Source organism: Dromiciops gliroides, chromosome 1 (assembly GCF_019393635.1).
Source record: "Dromiciops gliroides isolate mDroGli1 chromosome 1, mDroGli1.pri, whole genome shotgun sequence".
NCBI classification, from domain to species: Eukaryota; Metazoa; Chordata; class Mammalia; order Microbiotheria; family Microbiotheriidae; genus Dromiciops; species Dromiciops gliroides.
Genome location: NC_057861.1, coordinates 450,080,045 through 450,099,767, shown reverse-complemented (window position 1 = coordinate 450,099,767; position 19,723 = coordinate 450,080,045). Strand labels below are relative to the sequence as shown.

At 35.4% G+C, this 19,723-nt stretch overlaps 1 protein-coding gene across 13 annotated transcripts in view; it reads left to right on the top strand.

The window, feature by feature from the left end:
- Window positions 1-19,723, top strand: part of MEF2C (myocyte enhancer factor 2C) — a 219,029-nt gene that overhangs the window by 172,610 nt on the left and 26,696 nt on the right. For all 13 annotated transcript variants that reach the window (XM_043962357.1, XM_043962343.1, XM_043962425.1 and 10 more), the window contains 2 exons: window positions 3,785-3,971; window positions 6,423-6,470. In XM_043962357.1, the coding sequence (XP_043818292.1) occupies window positions 3,785-3,971; window positions 6,423-6,470 (235 nt within the window). The remainder of the gene's footprint in view (window positions 1-3,784; window positions 3,972-6,422; window positions 6,471-19,723) is intronic.

The window sequence follows — 19,723 nt, the reverse complement described above, 5'->3', positions numbered from 1 at the left end:
CCGCCCTCCCCCAGACAGCAGGCAATCTGATATAGGTTATGTGTGTATAAATATATATATATATATATATAAACATTAAACATATTTCTGCATTAGTCATGTTATAAGAGAAGAATCAGAGCAAAAAGGAAAAATCTCAAAAAAGAAAAACAACAGCACCCAAAACAAAAGAAATAGTATGGTCCAATCAGCATCCATATTCCACAGTTCCTTTTTTTTTCTGGATTTGGAGAGCCTTTTCCATCATGAGTCCTTTGGAACTTTCTCGTACCGTTGGATTAGTGAGAAGAGCTGATAACCTTTTAATCATTGTTACTTTTGAATACTTTGTACTGTGAAGAAAATAAAAACACCAAAATACTATGCATTCGTCAGCCCAGATTTCCCTCTTCTACATAATTTCTCCCTTGTATTTAGTGTTCAATGTGGTTAGGGCTTGGCTACACTTGCCTTACAAGTTTGCAGAATTTTTTCAGTGTTATTATTTAACTACTTTGTGCACTTTTATGTCTTTTAAAAATATGTTCTGATATCCTTGATCTGAAAGAAAGAACAAAGGGAAAAAGACTGAATTGCTAAATAAATGATCATGAACTAGTATTCATTCCCCATTCAAAACATACACACACAATCATAACAATTGTAGAATTAGAAGGAATTTTTGAGATTATCTCGACTGACTTCTCCCCCTTTCCCCCCACCTTTTGCTGACAAAATGAGCTAAAGAGACAAAGCGAATTGCCTAAAATTATACAACTAGTTTACTTGCAGAGCTAGAACTAACTAGAACTAGGGTCTCCTAAATCTTTACTTCATTTTTATTCCATAACAGCACACTTTTCAGTTGAATCACTTTTAACTTGTAATTTTACCTCTTGCTTTAATATGTTTAATTCATGATACAGCCATGAAAATGAAAGAAGTAATAGAGAAGGTGTGAAAGAGGTCAACTCAAACATTCATTATATATTGTGTCAATTCATGAATTCAAAAGTCCCAAAGTATGTTCTCATAACCAAGTTATACCTATTTCTGATCTGTGGAGGGCTATCCAGATGCTCAAATCAACACTGTTTCATAGTGTTTATCTTCAAAACTATTCTAAACACCTAATTCTGAATAATTACTGGGGGAGGGCAAAGAGGGATTGACCACACTACTTAGGGCACTCTTGCACTTATTAGATACTTATGAAATGTGCCTCTCCTTTGGATGTGTAGTCGTAACCAACTACCCTTTACCCTAATAAGACCCAATCATCTTTCAGAAAATCAGTATTTTTATGGTCCTTGGGCCATCATGAAATAGTAATTGCATATTTATTGGTAGTTATAATGAACCATTATTAGCATGCTGCTTAAAGTATTTTTAATGAAAATAACCACAGGAAATCAGCACTTAGTAAATATGGGGGTGAGAGAGAAGTGGGAGGAGGAGGGAAATAAGAAAGGACAGGTGCATGGGTATCCATCTTTGGGCTTTATTCTTTCCAGGGCCAAAGTAACTTCCAGATAATAAGATAGACACAATAGAAGATATATGAATAAGATGTCACTTAATGCATTACTTCTGCACTACAGAAATAATCCTGAAAAAGTTTATGTACATCCCAAAGGGATTCTTTCACTGTCAGACGGTTCCATGGGCATGGGGGAGAATAACTATGTGTGCCGGTGAAAATATCCAGCATGTTTTCACTGACAATGATAAATGACCTTGGTCACTATTCTTACTCAGAAAGATTGCAGTTTTATCCCTATACTTGTGGCATATTCCATCCTGATACTTGTTCTTTAAAGTCAAGTCTGTATCTACTGCAAATTAGAGCAGAATCCCATTATACCAACATCATAACTTTTCTGAGTTTGAGTGAGAAAGATATATCATCATGAATTTAATCATTTGACCCTCAGTATAACTGATTCCCTGATAGATAGATATGTACTACAGAGTGGGGTCTGTATGTATGTATATGGGTATGTGTACCTTCCATTGAGATATGGGGTTCTAAAACGGCAAAGTTCTTTAAATTGTAATATTTTCATAGAATCATATATTTCAATCATATATGTGTGTGTAAATATTTATATAAACATCTATATACACATTCACAGACATATAGTCTTAAAATGGAAAACATCCATAATAATTTATAAATTATTTCTATATATGAAGTTTCTCTAGAAAATATACATGTACATGGAGATATAAATGGAAGAAAAAAATATAAAGGATTTTTCTCCCTTTTTAAATCCCACATTTAATTTTGTCTCACAAAGGATAATTCTGAAATTTCAGGACTGTTCAATGATAGTACTGTTGGCCAATTCTTATAGTTTTATCTTAAAATGTCCTTCATGTCCCATAGTATTTATATGTACTTAGTATGTGTATATATATATATATACAATGTGTATATATATATATACATACATACACACACACACACGTGTGTGTGTATGTATGTATGTATCCTGTGATAATTTTGGTGTTAAGTCATTTTAGTCGTGTATGATTCTTTGTGACCCATTTGGGGTTTTCTTAGCAACAATACTGGAGTGGTTTGCCATTTTCTTCTCCAGCTCATTTTACAGATAAGGAACTGAGGCAAACAGGGTTAAGTGACTTTCCCAAGGCCACATAGTTAGTTAGTGTCTAAGGCTACATTTAAATTCAGCAAGATGAGTTTTTGTGTCTCCAGACCTGGTACTCTATCCACTGAGACACCTAGCTGCCTTTGGCAACGTATACAGCCCAAATTTTCATTTCAAATAGAAAAAAGATGTTATAAACAGCTCAAGAAGCACAAGTGTGTTTCTTAAGTATATTATTTAAAGCTGTTAGTATCTGGATAATTCAAAACAGAAAAGCACCAACACAGAAAATGATTTTTTTTATTACCCCCCCAACCCCCCCCCACAAAAAAGAGAAAAATCTGGATTTGGGACTTTATCCTAATTAGCCACCTACATGGTATCACTTTACTAGATAATTACATAATTGCAAGCTCTCTCTAATTGATATAGAATTACAGATTTTATCATTCTGTCCATAGTAATATATACTGTAATATAACAAGCAAAGTATGCTCTAATACCATTATAAGACACCACCACCCCAAATTTGAAAGCATTAGATGGGACATATCATTTGTACTTCTGCACCTTCACATGCACCCTTCTTTCATCTGCTCTCTTTGTACTTATTTTCAAAAGACAAAATTTCTCAAAATGTAATTCCGTATATGTGCTGCTAACATACCAGGTGATAGGTATGTATTATTAAATTTTCTGAATAAATATATTTTAAAAAGTAATTACACTAAAATTTCCCTAGTGTGTATCAGGCCTCACTTTTCTATGGACAATGAAGTCATCATCATCATGTAACTTTGATCTTGCAATTATTTGTAATTCCAGATTAAGATATCACAAATGAACAATTATGATTTATGACTTCATTGAATGGAATAAAAAAAAAGAAGATGAAGTCTAATGAAGTGAGGTTTTGTTTTAGACAAAAGTGAAACAATTTATATCATTCACAAAGAAAATATATTAACTGTATTAAAAATCAATTTATGATTTTGCCATCTTAAAAGCCTTTTTAATGGTCTAAGATGTAACTACATAGTAATTTATCCTCAAACCAAAAAAAAAAAAGTTTTTTAAAGAGCTTTAACCGCAAGTTACAAAATATTTGAATTATAATGGAAAAGTTGTACTTTTATGACTATTGAGCTTCTGTACTATTCTCGTCTTTTCTCCTTCTTATGTTCATCCAGGCTGTTCCACCACCCAACTTTGAGATGCCAGTTTCTATCCCAGTGTCCAATCACAACAGTTTGGTATATAGTAATCCAGTCAGCTCACTGGGCAACCCCAACCTTTTGCCACTGGCTCACCCTTCTTTGCAGAGAAATAGTATGTCTCCTGGAGTGACACATCGGCCTCCAAGTGCAGGTAACACAGGTATGTACTGTCAAATATTGAATGTCAACAAATAATTTTTAAGAGGCTACTTTTAGCAAAAGAGTTATGGTACTTTATTTACTTTGTACTAAGGCAAGGTGCCATCTCATCAACTCCAAGTTATTAAGAGAAAAAAAAAATCAGAAGCCAAACTATTTCTAAATTATCTGATGCAACATAAATCTGCTATATATTTATATTGGAATCTTTTAAAAAGAATGCTTTGTTGTAAGCAGTTTTGAATCTGCTTGGGCCTATGGATCTGCATTATAGGAAATTAAGCCCTTTATTCACATTAAAACAAAAGTTTGCTTCAAAATGTCTAAATAGATAGCCTATAAAACCTAAGGAAACATTTGTTACCCATTGATTGCTTCTACTCTTTCAATTAAAAAAAAAGCATTAAACACATCTGTATATACCTCTTTTCTGTTCATAGAAATTTAATTGAATTTCACATTTGATGAAATAAAAACCATGCAAGCATTTTAAAAGTGCATTATTTTAATGATTGTCTTAAAATATAAATGCTTCTAATTTTAAAAAATAAAATAAGAAGCACCTAAGAATCTATAGGCAAACATGTCTTTTCAAAAAAAGAAGTAGTCTCGGGGCAGCTAGGTGGTGCAGTGGATAGAGCACCGGCCCTGGATTCAGGAGGACCTGAGTTCAAATCTGGCCTCAGACACTTGACACTTACTAGCTGTGTGACCCTGGCCAAGTCACTTAACCCCAATTGCCTCACCAAAAAAAAAAAAAAAGTAGCAGACTCTTTTTGGAAAGAGAGAAAAAATAATGGGATTATAGTAAAGAGACCTGGATCAAGTCCTCACTCAAGTTCTTATTGTTTGTGGACCCTGAGCAAGACTATTCTCTTCCAGAGGCTCTTTATCTTTACAATGAAAAAAACACACTAGCTAATTCTAAAGTTCTCTCCTCGTCCATGATGAGACCATGAAATAATGAGACCATGAAAGCACTGTCAATGTTGCTACTTAGCCTATGAAGTCATCCCAAGAGTAGTAATGCAGTATTACATGAGAAGCCTTTGGAAAACTGGTCATTCAGTCATGACTTTCACCACACCTCATACCCATGTGATGTATGATCATTGTGCATCTCAATTTATCCATTTGTAAAATGAGCACAATAATCCTCACTCTATATACATCACAGAGTTTTGAGGAAAGCAAATTTAAAAGGAACTACCATATCATTTCCCATCTAATTGAAAGCAAATATTATAGAATAGAGATTGGACTTGTGATTTCATCGGTGTATGTAGCACCTTCTTGACACTCTCTAGTGTTTGAGAGTTGCCTGAAGCACTGAGAACTTAAGTGACTGGCCAGGATCATACAACCCGTGTGGGACTTTAGGTCTTTCTGGCTTTGAGACCAGAATGCCTTTTAAGGACTTCTTAATTCTTTCTTTCTTTCTTTCTTTTTTTTTGCGGGGCAGTGGGGGTTAAGTGACTTGCCCAGGGTCACACAGCTAGTAAGTGTCAAGTGTCTGAGACTGGATTTGAACTCAAGTCCTCTCTGAATCCAGGGCTGGTGCTTTATCCACTGCGCCATCTAGCTGCCCCCTTCTTAATTCTTTCTAATCAAACTTTACTCTGAAAATAAATTTTGCCTCTGTATTTTAAAATCGGCCATGAACAGGATAAACACTGTATTAAGAATCATGTCCATGAATCAATAAATAAAGGACAAAAACTTTAAAAAAAACCTTTCTTGTACTTGCTTCACATACTTTGGGAGAAAGGGGCTTGTGTGATTTGGGCACAATAATCTCTTCCCAATAAACAGGCTTCCCCATAGTATCTGCCTGAGGGGAAAAAACAAGTTAGCAAAACTTTAACAAAGAAAATTCATCTTCTTGTTGCTGCTGCCATAGAGACGCCTGTGAAAATGATAAATAGTAGTCAATCACTTTGCATGGGCAGCTGATAAAGGTAGTTTAAGTTTTAGGAGGGAAGAACATTAATTGTGTAAGAGATCCAACATCAAATATACAGTGATAAGTACATATTAGTGTCTGCCTCACCAAACTATTTTTTGGCCTTCAGTTTTTTCTGGGGTGATTACCTTAAAATAATTACCTTGGGAAAAATATGTGTGTTTGTGTGTGTGTGTGTGTGTGTGTGTTTGTGTGTGTGACTTCCCAGATGTGACTTATATAAAAATAAAGTGTCAATTTTCTTGGACAACGTCAATAGTAAGAAAAAGAAATGATCTTGCCACAGTGTCAGCGTAGAATGTGTTTTTAATGTTTGAGCATAGCATGTCGTGATGAAGCAAATATGTGAACTGTTGTTTGACTTGGGCGGGTGCTCTGAAATTTCATGATTATTTTGGGGGTAAGGTAGTAATGAGTTTAGGGTAAAGCTTTTGTGATTATTTTTTTATTTAGCCACTCCTGTTTTGACAATTTCTTCCTAATCCATAGGTGGTCTGATGGGCGGGGACCTCACAACCGGTGCAGGCACCAGTGCAGGTAATTGAGACAATTTTGATTATTCCAGTCTATTCGGGGTGGGGAGTGGGGATGGGAGATGTTTATAGTGAATGGTGTACAGTAAAATAATTCAGAAGGTAAAATGGAGGTGTTTGTGACAATAAAAGGCAAAGCCAGCCCTTCTGACTATCTCTCAGTTAAATAGTGTTCTGAGGTAGTTACTTATTAAATGACACCTTAGTAATATCCTTTTTATTGAATAGTACCTTAGTAAATGAAACTTCCAAAAGTATGCAATATGTAATTAAGGGACCTGAGCATTCAGAATATCTGATTAAATTCTAAGTACCACTGCAAGGAATAATAAGTGTACCATTATAAGGGCATATCACTTACAGTGTTGAATACTTGAGTCACATTAAATTGTGAACTCTCTGCTCCCAAAGAGGAATTAACTTCCCCAGGTCTAAAGTAAAAGAAAACGTTGTCTCAGGTATTTGCATTATACTTAATAATATAATTTATAAAATAAAACCATAGTTGGCATTAAAATGAGCATAGGAATTAAATAAGAAACATGAAAGGAGAAAAAAACCTTTAGTTTTGTTTCTACACATCTAAGTCCTTTAAACTGTGGCCAATGGTTTCGGTGGCACATTCCATCAAGGTTCAGTATTAATTCATAATATTGTGATTATTAAGATATTGATGTCATTTTTGATGCAAAGGCAAGAAGATACAATACTTTCAAATGCCAACTGCAGTTCACTGTTGGTATAGGAAGTAACCATGGCAATTTTTCTGCAGCTGAGGCTATGCTGTACATTTTAAATTGCAGCGAGTGTGCATGAATGACATGAGGTTATGTTTGAAATGTCAGAAAAGGATTCAAGTTTATTAAAATATTCATGCATGATCTAGTTAAAATATTCTGCCAGGGTCAGATGTAATAAACAGCTGATCATAAGAAAAAGGGATGAATTTGGGGCTTTAGCCTTTGCACCCCTGGGAAAAAATGCACACAAAACATTTGCTTAATGCTATCCATTGAAAGATAGGATTTCTCCCCTCTGATTTGAGTTTTTCAGTCTTGCATTCCCTAACCAATGCATCCAAATCATGAAAACCAAATCAGGAATTTCACTAGTTTGTTGAACACCACACCCATGTTGTCTCCTTTTTTGAAGTGAACCAAAAGGGTTTTTTTTTTTATTTTAACCCAATAAATAAAATTGAGACAGAAGCAAAATTACATATTTTCCCAAATTATCTAATCACCTAGAATAGTATTACTTTGTATGCACAGTAATTTTTGTTTAATAAATATTGTACCAATGACAGAACAAACCCAGAAAACCTAAATTTAACTATTCTACAAATTCATGCTTTTATTTCAAGACATGCCAAAACTTAAAATCAGAGAGAAGTTGAAGGAGCCTAAGAGACCCAGGAAATCAGGCTCAAGGGATAAGATTATGCATTTACCCTACTGGCATGACACTTAAAACATTAAGGATTAGTTCCATTGTCAGCTTCGATTACTAGTCTTGTAGATAGACTGGTCCTCCACTAACAGAAAGCATACTCAATTTTATGTTAACTTGCATAAAGTCATAATATCATAAAAAGTCCTTAAAATGTGCAGTTTTCCTCCCCACTGCAAGATCAGTACTACAGACTGATAAATTCTATTCAATTTTAAAGATTTCTAAGGAAGAGATTTTACCCTTTATTAAAGTTACTCTATGGCTATTGCCCAAGATCCACAATAATGATATAGTCAATATATATTGATGAAAGGAAGCCACTTCTGTTCAGAACAAAGAACTTATTTTCCAGTTTCCACTGGGTTGTGACATAGCTGTAGTTCCTTTGGATTTTTTTCAATCAGGACATGGAAGAGTTGTGGTTCCTAGGAACACCTGTTGTAGATGCCACTTAGTCTTCAGCTTAGCTATCATGTCCTGCCCATAAACGGAGGCTTCTTCCCTGCTTTCTTGTACAAGGCAGGATCATATGTCTAGGCTGAATATATCTCTGCTGATGTCAGAGTGTCACATAGCACCAAGGGGAAAAGGGGCCAGCCAGGATGTCTCTAGGTTTGGACAAAAGGGACAACTCTGGCAAAATAATGAGATATCCTCTGAGTTCTGGACAGTGCCATTGAAAAAACATCAGACAGAAGTAAAAAAGAAAACTCTAAGGTCACAGCGCAAGCATCTGTACAATTGTTTTGAAATATTTCTTTTGATCTTGGTGGCTATTTTACAATTTTATTTGTATATTATAAATCATCTCAGTATGTTTTTAAGACCCAATAGTGGACAGTGAGGTTTCAATAAATTAAATAAGCCTTCATTGCATAAGCTTTCTCTTAATATATCTCCACTGAATAGTGAAGTTGTTGGAAAGTAAAATATGAAGGCACATCACCCCTAATTAAATGCCACCCCCTCATACCAAAACAAAAGGCCTGCCAGCTGAAAAGCAACACATAGAATATCAAAAGTGAAAGAAACCGTAGAGGTCATCTAACCCAATTTTCTTTTACAAATTAGGAAACTTAATTCCAGAGAGAGGTGAAGTGACTTGCCTGAGGTCACACAGTGGCAGAGTAGAGATAAGAATTCTGTGTTCTTAGGTCCCAAGCCTGAAGTCTCTCCATTTTACCGTACTACTTCCCTGGTATGAAGTATTTGGCTGAAAAAAAGACCAAAGGCCACAAAAGGGAAGACATTGCTTTTATATCCAACCCTGGTTATATGCCAAAGGAAAGTCATCTTCATGTCAATTTTGGGCAGTAATAATGGGAAAATAAAGGTGACACCCTCTACATTAAACTCATGTAGAACTAGATTTATTGTCCAAGCTAAGATTACCCTCTAAGAATAGATTACTTTTTGATGCAACTTGATTAGAGAACTCCCTCATTCCTTGTTCTCCTGGTGGGTTCCATGCATTCTGGTTCTAAATTTGAGAACACCATCTTTTTTTTTCTTATTACCTTTGTAGCATGGCTTTTGCTTCCTCTAATCACTGAATTTCAGAGACAAGTGCATACCGAAAGCCCTTTTCATTGTTCACCCCAAACTTCATTCAAAATTTCCAAACTGGATACAATAAATCCATAGACTCTTTGAGTTGGAAAGGACTTCAGCAGCCATCTATCCAATCCCTATACCAAAAGAATCCCCACTTTAACAGTAGATCTAGTTTTTACTCAGTTTCCTTTGACAGTGCTGTTCGAAAACATTTTACCACCAATAGTATCTGGATTAGAGGAGAAAAAATCCTGAAGAGAGCACTAGTCAGAAACCTTCAATTCACTGGTGTTAACCCCCTCCTTCCTTTTTTGGGGGGGGGGGCAGTCAGTGAGGGTTAAGTGACTTGTCTAGGGTCACACAGCTAGTAAGTGTCAAGGACCTGAGGCCAGATTTGAATTCAGGTCCTCCTGAATCCAGGGCCAGGTCTTTATCCACTGTGCCACCTAGCTGCCCCACACCCTTCCTTTCTGAAATTGATTCACCAATTCCTTTGGTTCACCTTTAGCTGTGTAGACATGGCATAAAAGGTCTTGTGTGACTATTGGTCAGGTTTCAAGGTTCCGAAAGGAGTTATCTTGCATCCTGGTCCAGATGCGAAGATCCAACATAATTGATATAAATATAGATATATATTGGACCTTTTATTTCAGTGGTATAGGAAAGTTTTATATGATGACACTTCCCCTCTCAGTGCAGACAGACACCTTCTTTAATAGTTTATAGTCTTAGAGAATTGACTACAACTCTGAGAGCTCAAGTGACTTGGTTCAGATCATACAGCCTGTGTGTGTGTGTGTGTGTGTGTGTGTGAGAGAGAGAGAGAGAGAGAGAGAGAGAGAGAGAGAGAGAGAGAGAGAGAGAGAGAGAGGCGGGCCCTATACCAAGGATTTCCTGTCTCCAAGACCAAGTCTCCAACCACTAGACCCCAATGACTCTTGATCAATGTAGAATAACTTATATGATAAAAAAAATTAGTGTAACATGAAACTTTCTAGATTATAGGACCCCCTTATTTAAATTTTGATCAGAATAGCTAAATACTATTTGATTTCCTGAAACTAAAAGAGGAATGAATATATAATAGTGTGTCTCACTGTAGTAAGAAAAACAAACATGGAAGCAAGCCATTAATCAATAAACATTTATTAAACACCTACTATTTGCCAGGTACTGTACATTCATATAATGGTCTAAAGTCTGAAAAGTACTTTACATTAATAATCTCATTTAAGCCTCACAATAATCCTGTGAGGATGAGACTAAGTGTATTATCCCCATTTTACAGATGAGGAAACCAAATCTCAGAGAAGTCAAATGACTTGCCCATGGTCAGGTGAGAAGTGCATGCACCATTAGTCAGTCACCCAAAGTTGCACACATTTTCCTAACACTGCTAATGTTTGGGGTTGAAGACCTCAATGTATTATTGAAAGTTATCCCCAAATTTGGTCGCCACTTCATTTTTTAAAATTGTTATTAATTGTTGGAAGAACCATTTTCACGATGAAGTGGTAATAATATAGTGACACTAGGACCAGGCGTTTGATGTAACTGAAAATGAGCTGGGAGGCTAAGTAGAGTTAATCATTTTATTTATGGGCTTCAGTTGGCAATCACTCATATAAAGTATTGGGCTGAAAGAGGTTGCAGGCTCAAACCCCAGCTCGAGCATTTAACTCTCTATATACCATGGAGAAAGTCCTTGTCTCCCTCGGCCTGAGTTTCTCATCTGTAAAATGACGAGATTGTACTAAACCTTCTCTGAGCTCCCTTCCAGCTCGAGATAAACAATGCTCAGATCCTCTACATGACCTAACCCTACTCACTGAAGAGCCACACCAAGAAGCTGCGGATTCTTTAATTAGTTTTTCATAGTTTGTCTGCAAAATTAAATTTATAAAGTGCCATTTTTTTTAATACTTGATAATTGAAAGATCTAACTCAGGACAGCTCTCTTAATGACTTAATTCTATAGAAACAATTGCTATTACCAGAGAGCGGTGACAAATTAAGGATGAATGCCTACTGATTTTTTTTAATGTAGCTCTGTTTGCTTGCACTTTAACAAAGTTGCATAGCAGTTGGTAGAAATGAGAAAGGTGCATTTTATTATTAAACTAAAGATTAAAATGACCAATGTCCTAAGTGATTTCCTGATATGTGATTGTAACAAAAAAAAACTAACAATGAGCCTATAGAGAACTTATGAGCATTTTACAATCCAAAATAATTTGACCACTAAGACAAGAAATGTCATATATTCAATAGTTAATAATGTTTATAATATCTACATGTTAATTGCTTATGTGACATTTATTATGAATGGGATGTAATTTTATAAAAAAGAAAATAATTCAATATTTTGTTTGATGTTGGATAGCAAGTTTATGCTTTTGGGTATAACTATTGCCATTTTTAAAAATGTTTAATCAATATCATGTTAAACAGCCACTTAAAAGCAAGAAGTGGGATATATAGGAAGAAAATTGAACTCTAAATTAGGAGACCTGGATTATATTTCCAGCTATGTCATTTCAACAGCTGTTTGATTACAGAATCTCCCAATCCAATCCAGTAAACATTTATTTAGCAGTCACTATGTGTAAGGCACTGTGCTAAACTCTGGGATACAAATTTTAAAGAAAAGGGGGAAAAAAGGCAGACCCAGTGATCAAGGAGCTTTAGAAGTGATTTTGTTGTTGTTCAGTCTTATGTAACTCTTTATGAACTCATTGGGGTTTTCTTTTTCTTTTTTCTTTTTTTTTTTTTTGCGGGGCAATGGGGGTTAAGTGACTTGCCCAGGGTCACACAGCTAGTAAGTGTAAAGTGTCTGAGGCCGGATTTGAACTCAAGTACTTCTGAATCCAGGGCCGGTGCTTTATCCACTTTGCCACCTAGCTGCCCCTTTGGGGTTTTCTTGACAAATATATTGGAGTCGTTTGCCATTTCTTTCTCCAGCTTATTTTACAGATGAGGAAACTGAGGCAAACAGGATCAAGTTACTTGTCCAGGGGCATATAATAAGTGTCTAAGGCCAAATTTTAACTCAGGAAGATGAATCTTTCTGGCTCCAGGTTCTGAACTCTGCACTGCACAACCTGGCAAACCACTGTGCTAATTAGCTGCCCATTAAGTAGTAGGGGAAGATAGTACACAAAAGGAAGCTTGAAGGAGGGGGGACCCTGCACTTAAGCAGAGCTGCCAATGGAAAATGGAGGTAATTGGGAAGTCCAGATCCCAGCCCTTTATAGGAAAGCTTTCCAGAGGAGTTTAGTGATGTACTCTCCAATTACAGAGGAGAAGAGGCTGAAGGAGCAGGGCTGGTGTTGAATATGATGATGAGATTTCAGGTGATAAGTTAGTTTGTCTTGAGTGGGGCATCATGTTCCCTAAAGTTCAAAACAAACAGAGCTGCAGTGCTCACACAATGGGATTTTATACTTCTAATTTTGTGACCTTAAACAAGTCAACTTCAATGGGATTCAATTTGTTTGTGTGAAATTGGCAGGAAGTCAGGGAGATAGATGATCTCTAAAGTTCCTCCCAGCCCTAAAATTCCATAGTTAACTGTCTTACTTTTAAAAAAGTTGTCTTTTTATTAATATTATACTAATGATCAAAAATACCAAGGCATGTGCATTTCCTCATGGATGTATTACAAAGAAGCTGAAGAAATTTATTATACAAAAATTGGAGGAAGGAAAATGACATATAATTCAATCAGAATGTTAGAGGTGAGACTTTAGAGCTCATCCAATCCAAAGGGATAAGCAACTGCAAGCTAGATACATTAAATGATGAAGGTAATTGATTCCTAGCAAATCATTTAAGCTTTGAGAACCTTAATTTCCACATCTGAAAAATAAGAATATAGCTTATATTACGGAGTAGTTGTCTAGCAGATACCTTATAAAACATAAAGAGATATATAAATAGGAACTAGAGCAGCTAGATGGCTCAGTGGATAGAGTACAGGGCTTGAAGTCAGAAGACTCATCTTCCTGAGTTTAAATCTGGCCTTAGATACTTATTAGCTCTGTGCCCCTGGGCAAGTCACTTAACTGTGTTTGCCTCAGTTCCCTCATCTCTAAAATGAGCTGGAGAAGGAAATAGTGAACCACTCCAGTATCATTGCCAAGAAAACCCCAAGGGTCCTGGAGAGTCAGACCCAACTGAAACAACTCAACAACAAATGTGAGCTATTATTGTTAGGGATTTCATATACTAGTATAGGAAACCCCAAGTGAGGAAATTCAAACAGTGCAAGTTGACATGTCCTCTGCAACACTCAGAGAGTTGCCTAAATCACTGAGAAATTAAACGACTTGCCCATAAGTTGCCCATAAGTTGCAAAAAAAATAATAAAAATACTTCAGTTAAAGCACCATTATTTTTATTATTATTTGAGTCACCTAAGGTCATATAACTAGTTTAAACAAAAGCTGAGTACAAAACACATATTTCTTGATGCTCAGTTTGTCTTGAAACAGTACCACTGTTTTGGGAAACCTTTTCTTTTAAGGAAAATATAAATATTGTCTGTCTTTATTTCCTTTTTAAATAATGCACAGGGGCACCTATAGAGTTCTCACTAAGCACTCATAAAGTTTGGTCACATGTTCTTGGGATTAGCCTACTGGAGACCTATACTTTTAACCACATGTAAGGATAACAAATTTACTTTTTTGTTGCACCCTAAAGCAGCACAAATTCAGATTTAAATGGTCAAGAAATAAAAGTTAATTATAATTTAGTCACTTCTAAATGAGAAAACAACTTCTGATTGTTAATACAAGGGCATAATTGTGTGTGTGTGTGTGTGTGTGTGTGTGTGTGTGTATTTTGCTTCTCCAACAGATATAAGTGGGAAATGAAAAGTGAAAAAAAAAAAAGAAACCACTCTTAGATTAGTAGTTAGGCTCATGTTTTGAAACTTATTTTGTTGGTTTGGATTGTTCTAAGCAGTAACCCTGAAGTCATCTACAATTTTACCTTGGGAGCCAACCCAGGACATAAATAAAGCCCAAGAAAACTGCTTGCTTTTTGTTATTATTATTATCCTGTGCAATTAAATATGAGTGATATTTTTAACTGAAACCAAGGTTATCTCAGATTTGGTAGAGAAAGAATTATTTTGTCATCTCACTGGATACCCCCACATCACATGTTTTGTGACTGCTACCAGCAAAATTAGTATACACTTCCCATTTACAATAGCCGGCAAATTATAAATGTAGCACCCTTCTCTAGAGACTTCTATTTGGGGGACTGGTGAATGGACACTGGGAAAATCAACAACTCAGAGGGCCAGCTCATTTTATTGTAAAGTCCATCTTACTGTCTCACCTTTTTTTCTGCATTTGAGCGTGAAGTAAAAGCTGACCAACCTTTTGACTTAGAGATGTAAGGAGTTTTCACTTTTAAAGAAAGCACATGGATTTAAAAACATTGAAGGGTTGCAAATTCTCACTTGCTAGAAAGTTATTTTGGCACTTTAATATCTTAGAGGTTTATATTCATTTATCTAATGTATATCCTGTTTTCATCCTAATCCAGAATTCTTTATCACCTTTTTTCTTAAGATGCTTGACTAAATAATGTCAAGAATATGATTCTCCATTCAGACCAATTTGCTTCATATGAATGTGATTATTGATAGAATTGGGCCTCAATTGTCCTAAGTGGTTGCTGGATTTTTAAAATTATTATTCCAAAACTCAAACAATCAACATATTTCCACTATCAGTCCACCTCTTTTTTGTGTGTTTCCCTATTTCCTGATTTTCCACATCAGTATTATGTGATTTAACTTGGGGCAAGTGTTGAAAGAAAGGCATTTAAAAAATTATAACCAGAGAGCAGCTTAGGTGGCAAAGTGGATAAAGCACTGGCCCTGGATTCAAGAGGACCTGAGTTCAAATCGGGCCTCAGACACTTGACACTTATTAGCTGTGTGACCCTGGGCAAGTCATTTAACCTTCATTACCCCACCAAAAAAAAATTATAACTAGCATAAATTTGCAAACTGTGAAAAATCCTCCTCTTCTGGAAATCAAACTCTCCATACTAGGGACTTTATTAATTGGGCTTTGCAGTTCTTAGCCCACATTCTCTGATGTAATGCAACTCTTCTTGTTCTTTCCAATTGCTTACTTTTCACTAATAGACTTATATCCTATTAAGTTAGAATTTCAAAACCAAGAATATCTAAAATGATGATATATTTTATATTCAGAAATACATACCAAAAGATCATTAGAAACTTCAAATTAAAGGAAATGAAAGCTATGTCTATATGGTGCCAAAAGCTTAGAGAGCAGAGGAGGGAGGGTAGGAGCAAAAAAGATTCAGTTAATCATCTGGATGTTTTGTCTACAAGACGCTAAACATCCAGATATCTAGCCTTGCATAGAAAAAAACACCATCTAGATGACCGATTTTTTTTTTCATTTTTCATCCTGATGTTTTGGTAGCAGCCTATTAATAGTTAAGGAATGGGATTGACTGGGTACTGCCACTAATTAGTTATGTTAATTGAACAAAACTCAATCTTCCTCCCTTTTCTCCTCAACCTGACGTTCCCCCTTAAATAAAATGGGTATAAATATTTAACACCAACTCCAGCTGGAAAAGAAAACTAAGGAAATGCTGTTTGTAGAATTAGAAAAAAAACAACCTTAAGACTTAAAACCAGTGTATTTCTTTTAAGAAAAAACATTGCTGGTATACTAATTAAAAGGAGAGGAAAGTTTTTTTGTTCAGCACACAATTTTGAAAATGTTTAAATAATTTCTAAGTTTTTATATGTGTCAAGGAAAATGATAAAATATATTTGCAGCTCATGAGTTAACTGTATAGTGCTAGTGACATTATACACACAGTACATATATAGTGTTTTCTCACCTCACAGAACAGAAACTTGACTACTAATATTCTCCAGGTCACTAAGGAAAGAATTAAGGGAGAGAAAGGGGAAGAAGAGTGTGAAAAAAGATATTTTGTAACAAGGTCAAGGGAAGGAGAATGGATGTCTGAACTATTGAGATATGCCTTCCTCATCATTTCTTGGAGGGTTTTAGCCTCAGGGTCAGAACATACAATGCTCAGTCAGATATGCAAATTTTGACAAGTTTGCCAGTGTTCATCATTTGCCTGGGCGAATGCCAGCACACTGTGGCTGAATTAAAGAGATACTTACAATAATAATAGCAAATCCTCATGTATAGTGAAGATAGCTCCATATTCAAATGTTGCCATTGTAAAGGAATTTCTCTTAATCATTTGTATTAATTGAACAACACATAGAAAACTACAGGATTTATCACAGTTTTCTTAAAATGTTTCTGAAGCATAGTTTTGTTAAGTATCAGAATGGGAAACACTTTACAAAATAGTGTTGTTTTCATGGTAGAGATAATTCTTTAAGTGGGGAGGGGCATCATTACTCTTGGTAACACTGTAAATTCAGAAGCTTTATCAGTCTGTTTGCATCCTTATTTCTTCTGTTTGCCACTCAAAACAATTTGTAACAAATATTGTTTTGATTTCTCTAGACTTTTGATTTCTCTAGACATCTGTAGCAGTTGTGTAAATGTTAAAAAGACAAGTAATTATTAGTTCCCTAATCTGTGCCATGTCTTCTCTCCAATTTACACTATCTCAATATTTTTATTTGTAAAAAATGATTGAGGAAATATGTGGTCATGTCAATAATGCAAAATGTCCCGCATTGCTAATAACGTGAGATTCCCCCAAATCACAAAGAATAAGCAGTTTAAAGGGGATCTTAAAATCTATCACTCATTGTTAAGTGAAATTTTGTGAGATGGAAATGCTCAATATCATTTTCATGAAGCAATTAAAATATCCCTTTATCAAACCATTGCTAAAAACAATAGCTCTGAGTTATATTTTGTGTACATTCATGTTCTGGAAGCATCACATTGTCAATTTCATCTTTATGCTGCAAGCTGCATCTTTATTCAGAGATAGAAAATATATGGACTCATTATAAATCAGAAAACATCTGGACTTCATGCTTACTCTTGAATATTGAAGAATATAGTTTAGGTTTCCTCGATCTTGGAATGCAGCATTATGTATCTGCTCCAGGGTAGGAAAAGAAAAGAAAGAAATCAGGGCAGGCTTTTAAATTCTTGATGCCAAAAAAAAAAAATCCAAAATTAGTTCATTGGAGCATTAACAAATCAAAGCTCTGAACCTCTACCAAGTGCAATATGCAATCTATCTCTTTAACAGGGCTTCTCAGTTACTATTTCATAGGCTTGACTAGCTGGCCCCAGCTCCTGCAAATTAATATGCCCCAACAGTGATAGTTGTATCCATTGCCTAAAATGCTAAACAAAACTGGGTACAGACTAGTTTGCACAGTTTTATACATTCTACCCAAAGTTCCCATTCGGGTTAAAAACAAAGCAAAAGAAAAAACAACAACAACACAAGAACATTGTAATGGCTTTCCTAGGTTTTATGGCAGGTACCCACATCAATACTTTGAAAAAACAATGTGCTGCCAGAAAGTGAAGCTAAGAAGGGCATGTGCATTCTGACTCCAGCATGTTTATGGTAGAGCTCCTTCTCTGTAAGCTGCTCATTTCATGAAAGTCCACTAAACAAAACAAGACTGGGAAATATTCAGAAACAAGCAACCCAGACAGAATTCATGTGACACCAACATAGCTTCCAGCATGACATGGTCAAGCAAGCCTAGAAATATCTTTTTAGATTGTCTGCTGCCCTCTAACTGGTATATCTAAGAATAGTCTCTTGGCTTTGGTATATTCTTGGTTCCTTCCCCCCCCCCCCCAGACCACAGCAGTCACTGAGGTTTTGCAAGGATTTTCTTTGTAGGCTAACTTTACACATTATCATTTCCATAGGGAAAACAAAGAAAAGGTGGAGCCCTCCTTTTATGTTAAGAATCTATAATCAGAAGGCTTTAGCTGGTTAAGAATCATAAGTCTCACTTTCTTGCCCCTTTTGCATTAGGACATGTAATTTTTCCAATATGTATGGAAACATCTAAAAAGATAATCAGGTTTTCCATATATTTGACCCTACCTGTTTTGTGGGTGCCTTTTCCCCTAATTCTCTTTCATGAAAAAGATCTTTTTTTTTTCAAAAAAATATGAGTGATTCAGAATAGCTGAAGAAATGGATATATTGCCTGGAGCTTTAAAAAGGTTTTCAGGCAGTCAGGATGACTGGTGTGAATATAAGAATATAAACTTCATTTTCATAATATTTTTCTCCTGATAAATTCAAAATAAGATTGTCTTTTCCAACATTGTAATATCATGCATAAGCATATTTACTGTATACTATGTAATATTTGAGGAACAGTCATATAAAAAGTATTATAATGTAAATTATACAGTCCTGACCTTGGGTTTTTGCCCACCCCCTGGTAAACCAACTTCTACTTTTAAAATTAAAAGTACACAAAAATGTATTCCAAATTGTAATGCTATTATTTATGTCCAAATCCCAAGATGAATAAGTCATTGGAATGTAAATTTTTAAAACTATTCTAATAATAAAAAAACTAATATGGCAAAACATTTTGCTGAAGTGAAAACAAATCAATACCATTAAAGGTTCAGCTATAAGAAATATAATGCTTTCCTGCATTAGAGCAATTTGCTCCCAAATTCCCCCAAATCAGATGCCATTAACAAATTACTCAACAGAAAAAATTATGTACACCTATATATTAGACACTGTTGCTGTTCCCTAATAGCGGATACTATAAAACTCCTCAAAGCTCAGCTGTACTGACTACAGAGTGCTTCTGGTAAAAGTGGATACTTTAAACTGACAATAAATATGTAATCATCTTTACCCTTTGAGTCTATTACAGAGGAGAAAGTTATTGACAAAATTATTATGAAATCTAACTTTAGAAACATTTGAATATCCATATTAGATAACTTCACCAAACATTAAACAATTGTTTCAGTATCCAACTTTTCTAACATGCCATTTGCATATATACATGGGCAGGCACAGGCCAAGATCAGGAAGACCTAAGTTCAAATCCAGACTCAGACACCTACTAGCTGTGTGACCCTGGGAAAGTCACTTAACCATGTTTGCCTTAGTTTCCTCATCTGAAAAATGAGCTGGAAAAGGAAATGGCAAACCACTCCAATATCTTTATCAAGAAAACCCCAAATGGGGTCACAAAGAGTCAGACATGATTGAAAAACAACTAAACAATATATATAT